Source organism: Mirounga angustirostris, unplaced genomic scaffold, assembly GCF_029215605.1.
Source record: "Mirounga angustirostris isolate CCGP_5_RB_7025 unplaced genomic scaffold, mMirAng1.0.hap1 SCAF_7, whole genome shotgun sequence".
In the NCBI taxonomy this organism is placed as follows: domain Eukaryota; kingdom Metazoa; phylum Chordata; class Mammalia; order Carnivora; family Phocidae; genus Mirounga; species Mirounga angustirostris.
Genome location: NW_026991715.1, coordinates 105,286,291 through 105,298,784, shown reverse-complemented (window position 1 = coordinate 105,298,784; position 12,494 = coordinate 105,286,291). Strand labels below are relative to the sequence as shown.

General features: G+C 42.0%; 1 protein-coding gene across 6 annotated transcripts in view; it reads right to left on the bottom strand.

Annotated features, from left to right (window-relative positions):
* EBF1 (EBF transcription factor 1) overlaps positions 1 to 12,494 on the bottom strand; it is a 397,553-nt gene that overhangs the window by 114,063 nt on the left and 270,996 nt on the right. For 4 of the 6 annotated variants that reach the window (XM_045901995.3, XM_045902000.3, XM_064596603.1 and 1 more), the window contains one exon: positions 11,896 to 12,037. In XM_045901995.3, the coding sequence (XP_045757951.1) occupies positions 11,896 to 12,037 (142 nt within the window). The remainder of the gene's footprint in view (positions 1 to 11,895; positions 12,038 to 12,494) is intronic. The other 2 variants (XM_045902007.3, XM_045902010.3) reach the window with 1 other exon arrangement.

Below are 12,494 nucleotides of genomic sequence, written 5' to 3'. Positions count from 1 at the left end.
TCCACCTCTGAAGTCCAATGTGAGGAGATTAGCATTGACTAAACAGTGGGAAAGAACAGTGGTGATGACTGCCTTGTGTCAGCTGCTTGGAGGTCCAAATGCTACAGATGCAAAAACCGAACTCGTTTTCTATTTGGCCACAGCCAAATCTTTGAAGGATGGCCTCAGTTTCCCTCGTTTGCTAAATGGAGAGAATAATAGTAGTGCCCTCCTATGGTGGTTAAGAGTATTAAAAGAGATAATACAAAGGGCTTTAAGCACTGAACCTAATGGGTAGGAAAATGCTCAAGGGCTGCTATGATAACAGCAAAACCATCATCACTCAAAACAGTGTCTAAAAGCTAGCATTTTACTGGGCAAAGAGTTCTGTTAGCCTGTGGTTAAGAAAATGCATTGGACCCATATCTCCAAGTCAAAGAGAAACCAACCTACAGGAAATTCTCAAAGTTATTTTTTCAAAAATGGATCTCAGACCTAGCTCACCTTCCCTACTAGCCCTCACCCAAGCATCTAATACTTTGTCCCCACATGGAATTTGGACACGCTTCTCCTCTGCCAAAATTGCTCTTTCCTCTTTGCTTGACAAAATGCTACTCACTTGTATTTCAAATTTTAAAAGTGGAGGGGGAGGGGCGCCTGGGTGGCTCAGTTGGTTAAGCGACTGCCTTCAGCTCAGGTCATGATCCTGGAGTCCCTGGATTGAGTCCCGCATCGGGCTCCCTGCTCGGCGGGGGGTCTGCTTCTCCCTCTGACCCTCCTCCCTCTCATGCTCTCTGTCTCTCATTCTCTCTGTCTCAAATAAATAAAATCTTTAAAAAAAAAAAAAAAAGAAGTTATCCTTTAAAAAAAAAAAAAGTGGAGGGGGAGACAAACCATGAGAGACTATGGACTCTGAGAAACAAACTGAGGGTTCTGGGGGTGGGGGATGGGTTAGCCCGGTGATGGGTATTAAAGAGGGCACGCACTGAATGGAGCACTGGGTGTTATATGCAAACAATGAATCATGGAACACTACATCAAGAACTAATGATGTAATGTATGGTGACTAACATAATAAAATTTAAAAAAAATTTTTTTAAAGTGTCCCTGATTCTTCAGACTGAGTGCCCTTGTTTAAAGCTCTCTTAGCAGTCTGTATTTTCCTTTTATAGTGCTTACCATCATTGCAATCTAAGTAATTCTGAATTAATTATTTTTTGTAATTATTTACATAATAGTCACACACACACACACACACACACACAGGACTATATACCTCAAAATGGCAAGAGCTGTCCCTGCCTTGTTCACCTCTGCATCCCTATTGCCTAATACAATAGGCGTCAATCAATAAGCATATGCTAAATAGATGAATGAATGAATGAATGAATGAGGGAATGAAATAGAGAAGAATCATCAGAGTTGTTAGGATATTAAGGAAGTACACAGAGTAGTTTAAAAGTTGAAAACTCTTTCACTTGTCCTTAACAATCATCAGTACATCCACAATGGGCTTCCTAAATGGATAAGCAGCGACTTCTTGGAACCTGTTTTCCCAATTTTCCTAGGCTGATCTGGCCCCCAGTCCAGCAGCAGGGACTCTGTGCTCTTGGTGGCTAAAATTAGCACCAGTAAGCTCCCCCTGCAGTGGGCTCTAATCATGCAAAGGCCCAGGTGGATCTTGCTGACAGATGTTAAGGTTAGAAGGAAGGATAGCAGCCAGATGAGAAAACAGAGCCACCCCCTTCCGGAGGTACCAGCACTTCCTGTCTTTAGGCCTGGTTGGTTCCTGCCTGCCTACCCCCTCCCCCATGCATCAGTCTCAACACAGTTGCTGCTCTTTCTGTCATTTGAACTCAAATTCTATCTCGGAAATTGATGGGCGATTCTGCCCCTGACAACACAATGTCGGCTTTGCTCAGTGTCCAGCTGGTTCGTATATATTATCATAATGTGCTGCCTGGGTGGACCCTGGCTGATTCTCTCCCTTGACTCAAATCCTCCTTTCCACACTAATTTCTCCCTCTGACATGTAGACACTACTTGTTTAAAAATAAAAACAGAGTTAACAGCTTGGGAAACATTTTGATTTTTAAAATCCTACAAGGACAGTAAGTCTATTCTAACGGTAAACTGAACTAAAAAGGTTTTCTTTAAAAGAAAAAAAAAACAATATTTGATTCTTAAGAAAAGAAAAATTTGTTTCCCAGGGTCCTACACTGTTTCCTGATGACTTGAAAGAATTATTACTTCCCCAACCCTTAAGCCCTCTAAAACACTTTCCCAAACTTCAGTCCTGATTTTGTCGCATCCCAGTACCACTTACACTATGACCTACTTAATATTAATTAATTAATCTAGCTGCTATTTTTGTTTAGATTGACTTTCTTTTTCTTTAAATTCAGTCTTGCCCTAAGCAATAATAATTGAGATCACGACTTTGGAGTGCTGTGTTTTTTGTTTGTTTGCTTGCTTGCTTACTTGCTTATGCATCAAGATAGACATGTAATTATTTAAATTTTTTTTCTTAGTGTTTTCCCCTCATCACTTAAAATCATCACACATGCTGCATGGGAAACCTACTCTAGAGGCTCACTGCTAACCATCAAGTGGATTCAACATTACCATCTCAGCTGAAGAAATTCAAAGAGAAGAATGTCAGGTGAGAGCTACCAAAGTGGTTGAGTATGCCACACTCGGTGACTTGTCCAGGCCTCCTGGAACCCACTGTTAACCTCTTGGAGAAATGCTCAAGGTGAAGGGAAGTTGGCCTTAGATCTATCCTGTGGACTGACCATCACCTTGGCACTGTGGTGGCCACTCCCGAGGGCAGGGTGTGTATAACACCTTAGGGGATAGGAGACCTCCCACACAGTCAGCTGGATTCAAACAACAAATCATCAGGACTTGAAGGAATCTACCAAGCTCCTCCTTTAATTGATAAAAGGAAACTGAGGCCCAATGAAATCAAAGTATATACTTGAAGTCATGTAGCAAGGTAGAGGCAGACTCTATTTTTATATATTTCTGAATGTATAACTGAAAATGTTCAAACAAAACTGTTGCAAACCCACTCCTGGCCACTGACCCTAAATATCTCCTTTTAAAAAGATTAATGACCAGTACACAGAAGCTTTCATTTGCATGTTCATATCACTTGAATCCTTTGAAATTCTCAAGTGAGGGACGTTCCTGTGGTAAGTAAATAGAAAAAGGCCCTTGGTTTGGATCAATTATGCTAATAAGCACAATTGGAATTACAATGATGTTATAACCAAATATAAGACCAAAAAAATAGGTTTAAAAAAGTTCTATCATTGTGGTCCAAAATATAAGCAGAAAGCATCACTCCCTGCCTCCCACCACGCTCTTCCCCACACACTTTGTGCTCATTAAAATAAGTTAGGTGTGGCTCACTCATTAGGTCATTCAAAATACCAAATACTGGACGTTTCCCAAAGTTGACGGGTTTGTCAAGAAATTCATATAAGAAAACAGCCTCCCCAAATCTGTATCAGTTTTCCATGTTATTTGTAGCAGGAGGTTTAGTAACCCTTCAGTACCCTAACAAGGAGACTGTTGGTATCCCAACAGTCCTTTAACTCATGGTCTCACAGTTTTTCCCTGGTCTCCTTTTTCTCTATCTTGTATACATGCCAAGGAGCCCATATGGTCAACAAATGATTTCTACAGAGATGAGTTAGAACATCCTTGCAAATAAATAAAATATTACCAGCCTCCTTCTTATCTTGCCAACCCCATAGAAAACATACCAGTCATCAAATAAAATCCATGTTTTTTTATTTGACTAGCAGAATGTGGTACGGCCACGGGAAAAATAGGTTATTGAAGGAAAATGAGCTATAAGGGAAACATACACACAGTATGCCATTTAAAAAGAAAAAAAAAAAAGATATGCTCTGGGCTAACTTTTGAAAGGTCTATTTAAGATACCAGCATAACTGCCTTCCTTGTACAGAGAAAAAGTAAAGCAGCGGAATAAGAGATGGAAAGAGTTTTAGCATAATATACAGAGCAAGTAGTTGGAAGTACAGACTCCAAAGTCAGACTCTCTGGGTTAAATCCTAGATACACGACTTATTTGCTGTGCAACTCTGGGCAAGTTATTTAACTTCTCTTTACTCTCAATTGCCTCATCTTCACAAGGGGTGCTTCTAGCACTACGTGCCTGACATAGTAAGGGCTCAGCGAGGGTTACTGTCATTATTCTCGGTACTATTATTACGCACAGCTATGTGGTTAGGTAGACGAGGGGTCGAGTCCCGGGTCTGATTCTAATTTGTTTCATGGCTTTGGGTAAGTTACTGAGCCTCTCTAAATCCCAGTTTTCTCTTCTGTAAAATGGGAATAAAAATCATTATAGCTCATCAGATTTGTTGAAGGATTTTATGATGTTAGTAAAATAATTACCACAATATTGGCACAGAGTAACGTTCCATAAATGTTAGCTGATAATAGCCCCCAAATAGCAACAAGAGCAATAATAATACTGCTACACATTACCACCTGGCCTGGTCACCACTAGGCAGGGCAGCAAAGTCTGAGCACTATTTCTACTTTGCCAGAAGTGCTGTGGGTGGTGTCAGATTCAAATGAGGGTAACACAGATCACCTGCTTCGCAGTGACCCGTGGCTCCTGAACTCTTTCATCCCCCTGACACGGAGAGCTTGCTGGCTATCGAGTCCCCAACATTAGGATTTTTGGTGCTACCCCCTCTATGGATTACTCTGGGTATACACTGAAAATCGGTCTTCACTGATGTCTTTATTCGTTATCTTCACTTCTTGCCATGTCCTTTTTTACTGCACAGGAAGACAAAAGACAACTTCCCCACTGCTCAAAGAAAAAGACCTGATTTGATGCTTGAAAATCTGGTGCCTCTCTACTCTATTTCTATGACACATCTGGATATTCTCAGCTCTAATGTTCTGTCCTTTCATCTGTCTTGCTTTTTCAAATAGGAAAACCAACTGATAAGATGTAATGTGCCACTCTAAGTAACAAAGCTTGACATCAGTATTTATCTGTGGTAACCTGTACCCTTCACCAAAATGCTCTTGTCCAAGTGGGCCCGGCTGGAGTTTTGTACCAAAACCAGTCACGTGAAGGGCCACTGTCTAAGTGTAAAGCTCTGCATCGTTCGTCCTTGGCCCTTGTGTTTTGAAAGTGCATTTCTGTCAAGAAGCTGGAGAGATGTTCCAGACATTCCTCTCATGATCTTCGGAATCCCAGAGACCGCTGCAAGCCTCAGCCAACCTGAACTGGAAAGGCATCGGGCTGGGGGGGGACCCCACGCCCCCCAACTTTTTGTGTGACCCAGCAAACATAGAGCTGTGCACCACCCTGAAATTCACACTTGCCCACCAGCATACCACGGGCAAAGAGCACTGAATGGAGTTTGGCAGAAACTATGTGAGTGTAAGAAGATTACATCCCATCACTAGATATCAGTTTCCTTCTCTGGAAAATGAGAGGATGTATTGGATGACCTTCCATACTTCAAATGACTCTTCATGTGGCAGGAGCTGTCACCATAGTGGGAGAGGAGAGAGAAATCTAGGATGGTACGTTTCTCTTCGTTGCCTAGTTTCCATTCACTCATCCAGTTTTAGTTTGTTGGGGTTAGACAAATAATATATCTTTCATAGGCCACATGCAGTCCTCCATTCTAAAAGGCCTTAAGAAAGTCTCTACAAGTTCAAAAGAAGTCAATAGGTAAACTCTTGCTATGCTACTTATGCAAAAAGTAAATCGATAAGCCAAAACCATCTGGAAAAAGAACTCTCAAAATGTTTGACTTTCTTCCTATTTTGAACATTTGCACTATTGATAGAATGAGGAGTGACCGGGGGGACCACTCCCAGGCACAGCCAACTCCCTGGTGAGCTTCCAAGGACCGGCAGGGAAGAGCAAAGTTATAAGCAACTCAGATGACCTTGCCCTGGCTTTCATGACACACTAGGAGTCCATGTAATTGAAAATGAGTTCATCAGAGCCCTGCTTGGCCCCCCCACACCACTTCACAGTTGCCACCGACCAAAGCCTGAGCATCTCACATGGGCCTGCATAATCTGGCGCTTGGCAGCCATCCTGGCCTCAACTGCTGCCATCCCCCCAGTGACTGGGAGCAAAAGGAGTCATCCCAGTCTCCTTTGGGTTCCTTGAACTCACCTAAGCAAAACAGCCTTTGCATACGCGGTCCCCTCTTCCCGGAAATTTGTTTCTGTCCCTTTTACCTGGTGAAAATTTACTCAGCTCTTAGGTTTTGGCATAAACGTGAGTTCCTCAAGGAAGCCTGCCCTGACACCTCACTCCTCCCCGCTCCTTTTCTGGTCTCCCTTTTACACATAAGTCCCATGAGTTGGTTGTAAGTTGTGTTGAATATCTTTATTCTCTATTTACATCATAAATTCTGTGAGGACAGGGACTGCATCTGCCTTGTGCTGCTGTACTCTAGCTTGGTGTCTGGCATGTACTGGATGCTTCGAACCAATGAAGGAAGGATGGAATGGTCCGAAGTCCACCTTACTGATACCTTATTCCTTGGCTGGAGAGCCAAAGAAAGGACTATACTAGAAACAGCTAGTGCGTTTCTTAGTTCTCCTGAAGCCCTGTTTCTTCAAAGGCACCTCCAGACAAGGGGAGGTACATGTCAATGGTTTCAGTTCGGAGTACCAAAAATTGCGCATGTTAAAAGGAGGTCTAGAAATGATCCAACCCAGCTCTCATTGAACACATACCAAACTGAGGCCATGGAAGTAAGTAACCTGCCCAGAGTTACACAGCCAGTTCATGTCAGAGTCGGGGAGGAAATCCAGCTCTTCTGTCAGACAGCCTGATCCTCCCTCCATTAGATCCAACTGATATTTACTGGCCACTTCCTAGGGCCTCATTACACAGAAGGGAGAAGAAGGGGGCCTCTCCTTTCTATTGGGAGCTCCATGCTGTCTCTCAATTTGGAGTAATCTTCCCAAGCCTGAATCGTCTTTCTCCACATGTCCGTAAAACAACAAATTTAAGTGCAGCTGGGCACAGGGAGTCAGTGGGGTTGGATACCGGGGGCAACCAATAGAAGCAAAAACTGCTTGTGTCTGGAGCAAAAGGATTAAAGAAGGTCAAATGCTAAAGAGCAAGAATAACACCATATTGTCAGGGACAGCTGGAAGGGGACACTACAATGGAGAGGTCAGAACTAACTGGTGGTGGGGAAAATCTGATTCTACTTCTCTAACTCTGTAATTACAGCAAGGAGATGGGCCCAGTGATTCTATTACCACACTCTACTCTACCAAGTATTTTTAGTTTGACCAAACCCCACTTTTGTTTAGATCTGTTTTATTTTGGGATCCTGGCACATTTATACCTCATGTCTTTGTCTGTATCACTACTTTGAAGGGAAGTTTAATCCATTTGTGCCTGATGCCCACAAAAACAGAATTTCACTTGTTTCCCAATTTTAAAAAGCAGGGGTGTTTTCAAACATCTATATTTGAGCCAAGAAAGTAAGTAGGACCTCAGGTCGGAACTCAGGAACATGAAAGTGTTAACCATCTAAAAACTGATTTTTCAAAGAAACATGATGATTGCACAAATTCATACCAATTTTTAGAAAAGAACCTAAGGATGAAAAACACCAGGTGGGGCCTTAAAACCAGAAAGGGTGCCTACTGATGACCAGCTGAACTCTGTGACCCCCTCAGATTTCCCAGTGATCATGGAGGAGGCATGTCCTCCAAGGGCCCAGAAAGGGGAAAGAGTGGAGGGAGGGAGAAGAGGGGAAGGGATAAAACACATGCATGCCAAAAAAAAAAAAAAAAAAAGTCCCCTAAAAAAAATGAGCATTTAAACTGCTTGTCAGAAGGCTTCCTGACAGAGCCACTAAAGCGTATTCAAAGACATTTGCATAAATGCTGCCGGTGAGTTCACCATAGCTGCTAGCACTAATAGTACATAAAGTAATTTAGTCACTTCTCCCGGCATTCTATGTCAGAATGATGAGCACCGGCACTTTGCCTTGTTGCATATTAGATCATTAGATAATAAAGTGTTAGCGCATGCAAGCTGACAGGGTCCCTGCACTATAGCTTTGTGAGGGCACCGCATTTTGCCACGGGGGGAAGAAACAGAGAAACTGATGCCCCAATTGGCCTTAAATTCAAGTAAACACAACCTGAAACTCAAGAGAACAATAATAACAACATCAACACTCCCAAGCCTTTAAAGATCCCCAGCATACGATCCCCAGGAATTTGCCCAAGTGATGGGAAGATAGGGCAGACGCATAAGCTAGGGCTGTACATTACTGTGGGTGGGGACAATTCTGCATCTTTGGCCCCAAGCCTATGCTTTTCAAAAATTGAAAGCCTGAGAGTAGTCACCTTCTGATACTACCTCTCTCCACAATGTACATCTTCCATACTGCTATTGCTTGCTTAAAGATGAAACCTCACTAGCCTAAACTCTCCCGTAAATATTCAGCCAAAGGAAATCTCAGTATTTATGAATGAAGACAAAAATGGGGGAGAGCAATTACCATGAGCTACAGGATGCCAGGATTCACCCTCTTTGGACCATGCAAGATTCTATGAAATAAATTTGCCTTTGTCAACTCGCCTACTTGAAATACAGGGGCTGTTATTTGAGCATGGAGGTTTGGAAGTCCATGGGTCACACAGGGAAGACTGCATGAATGTAAAGCATGGTCTCTTTTTCTACTTAAATGCAGAAAGATGAGCTACGGAAGGGAACTTTCCTCCAACTGTATGACAAGCAGGATATAAATAGAGATGTGCAGAGTTGCTCTAAATAATTCCTGCTACCTGTAAATGAGATGGTAAAAAGCCCAGAATGAGGAAAAACGAATGCTCCTACAGGTCACCTCCGAGGTGAAAATACCTAGCAGTTTCACTGCGTAGTAGCTGTCTGAGGTGGGGGTGAAGGAGGGGAGCTGCTGAGGCATAGGGGCTTGGTTCTGGACGTCTTAAACAGGGCATTTTCAAACAGGATTTTTCAGTGGCAAGATAAAGTATTACCATACCCTCAAATCAACATGTATTAGCATCTAAGTCCACTCCCACACATCCCCAATGAAAGAGCCCAATAGTCACCCTTTGCTGAGTAGATATTTATGTATCAGTTTGAAGTGTCTAAATGAGTGGGTGGTTTTGTGTGGTTGGTTGATTCATTCTGCAGAGAAGCAGATTTCCATGTATTGTCGTTACAAGGAACCTCACGGTATCTACCCTCTTACTCTTCTGAAGAGAAATAAAGTAAGGCATTGGTGACAGCGAGGTCCCCTAGCTGAAGAAGATAGGACACACCCAGACCCCCAAAGATGCTTAGCCATTTCTGAACAGTGAAATGTCTTCATTTTCTTGAACAGTATGTTAATAATCACATGGCCACTTGTGGACTGGTAAACTGGAGAAGAGGAATAAAATATTGTCTCTAAAACTTAGAATAATATGATATCCCAGTTGAAATATTAATATGTACACACAGAAGCAAGAATATTTGAGTTGGGAGGAAGCCTACAGGCGTTTTGGTCTAGAGATCTCAAACTGTTAGCCTATGGCTGTATTCTTCCTAAGTGACATTTCCCCTTCCTCACTTCAGAGGGTTTAAAAGTTTTATAATTAGTTACCAACAACTAAAAATTAGGAGTTTTAATTCTTGCCACACTAGAACATCTGTTCTGTCCCCACTGGGCTCTCAGTCCCCTGGGCCACAACTGTCTAGGCTGCTGGACAGCAGAACATGTACTTGCCCTTCTTCTGCAGTCTCCACCCAGCCCACTTCCCCTGTGTACTTGGCCTGCCCCCACTCAAGGCACACATTTTTTTTTATCCCCCCCTACAGATCATCACCTTCATTTTACCAAGAAGAAGACTAAGGATCCCAAAAGGTAAGGTGACTTGTCCAAGGTCACATAAGGGCCAGAGGTGAAACTAAAAATTGAATTTAGGTTTCCTGGCTCCTACTTCATGATTCTTTCCTCCACATTATAATGCAAAATAATATGTTCCTGACCTCCAGACTCTAGATATTTCTGGCAGGTTGCTTCTGTTGGTTTGTGTTGGGTTTTTTTGTTTTGTTTTTTTTGGTGGAGGTATGATTTGCATGACGTCATGTGGTCTGTCACTGCCTTCCCAAAGGCAGGAATGGGAGCTGGCTGTGTCTGCCCTTGGAGCCCATTTTGAAACTGGGAACCCATGACTGGTAGATTTCAAACTGACAGTCAAGTCTGTCCTTGAACAGGACAGTAACCATTGTAACTAACCAGCCACAGTGGAAAACAAGACTTCAGTTTTTAAACCACAGCTTTCCAAATCGTGCTCGCTGAGTATTTACCTAGTTTTTCCCCTTCCTCTCCCCTAAATACTTCTAGTAAAACAATGCCTTAAGTGACTTCAAGGGTATTAAAAAGGCAACATTACCGTAAAGTGAGGATCAGAATAATTTTAAGTACAGGAATGGAACTAGGAATGTAATCATGAGCAGGTGTTTCAAATGGCCTCTTGCAAAAAAGTAATATCCATCCATCTCAGCACTAATGAAACCATAAAGAAGCAGCTTTTGAAAGATGATGGTTTACTTTAAAAAGACTGTAAAACTGGATGTGGTGAAGAATCCTTTCTAAGAGTGTTACATCTGGCTAATTAATAAAAAGTAGAGTTTGTGTATTTCTTAAGTGCAGAAAAAAAATCAGGCAAAAATAATGATAGTGGTGTGTTTATTAAATTAGAATGCTGGCAGGGAAGGGAGTTTTCTACCTTATGAATTATATCATGGACAGCTCATAGCCCTTGGAAAAATCAGGCAATCGGGTGGTAATTTGTGCAGTAGTGTTTTTAAAAGAATCCTGCTGACCTAGCAAACTGGAAAGTGAAGTGGGGAAATGGGTTTAGAGTTTAATCTGAAGGAGATAAGAGAAAATCTAGCATGGTGATTGGTATCCAGTATAGTCTCCATCATTGTTTCTGGGATGGATGGTTGGAAGGATGGATTGACGAAAGATGAATAGATGGATGGGTGCATTGAGGATGGAGAGATGGCTGGACGGGCAGATGGATGGACAGATGGATGAAAAGTGAATGGATGGATGAATGGATGGATGGATGATGGATAGATGGATGGATCGATGGATGGATGGAAAGATGGAAGGATGTATACATTATATATACATGTAGTACAGAAACATTCAGATGTATATTCAATCTAGCCCTTGATTCCTTTGAGTGGCATTCACTTTCCTTGATTCAAATTTTTATCTGGTTTCCTCCAGTCCTCTCAAAGTTACCACTGATTAGCCATAAATTCAAGACAAATGTGAAATCTCCCCAACAAAATCCACCTACAGAAACCAGGCTCTATCATGTGGTGATGAAGGGAGGATTATGCACAAGGCACAGGAGGGACATTTAGTTTGAGCTTCAGCTTCAGAAAATGCCTCTGACCTAGACTTTGGACTTTATCTCCAAATGAAGTTTAATATGAAGTTATAGAGATACACCAGCAGGACTGTAAAGAGGATGGAGTTCATTATACAACCAAGTCAGTTGTAAACTCAAAACATACCACAATATTTGTTACCCTGCTTTGGCCCTCCTTTATTTTTCAGTCAAGTGGGAGCTTAAAATAAAGCAGTGGTCCAGGTCTCCCTCTCTCTCTCTCAACCTGAAGGAAAGATGCATCAGCCATTTCCAGGATAGAGAGTTGTGTGACAAGAAAGGCTGGGCCTCAGAGATATTTTCCTGTCTTTAAATATTTGCTATCAGTATCATTCAAATTTGAAATTGGAAACAGAGTAGAAAATGTGGCGGAGTTGGAAGAAAGAAACCAAACAGATTCACAGTTAAAGTAGCAATGCCAACCAATGAAAATGATTTGCCTACCATGTTCCAGATAAGAGGGCGTACCTTCCGAGGGGTCAAGCCTCCGAGCCCTCCGCCCATGCTTAGAGTTATTATGGACAAACATATTATCAGAGACTGCCAGGACATGGCCATCCACATTGACTGTCGTAGACACCACGACCTGGAGACAGAAGAGAGAAATGAATGAACATTTTAATATAAAAGCATGGAAGGTAATAAACTCAAGTTAAATAAATAACAGCTGGGAGCTGAAGAAAATTGCATAGCTATTTCACATAATAACTGGTGCTTATGCTGTACAAGTCTAACAAGAGGAGCTATTGATGAGTGGGTCTTTGGCATGGAACGCTTTTGATGCAGTTTTAAGTAAAATTGCACAGTTTATAGTTATACAGCAGAAGGCACACTGTTAACCATAATTTTAACAAGAGGATCTTTATTAGCATATTTTTTTACACAACGGTGGTTGTGTTTCACCTAAATTACCCTTCAGTTTAGACACTGAAGCAGATATCACAGTTGATCATGCAAATAAAAATCTTTTGAATCTTTAAAATATTTCCCCCCCACTGCGTCAGGGTTAAGAGGATAAAGAAATGAAAAAGAGAGGTTTCAGT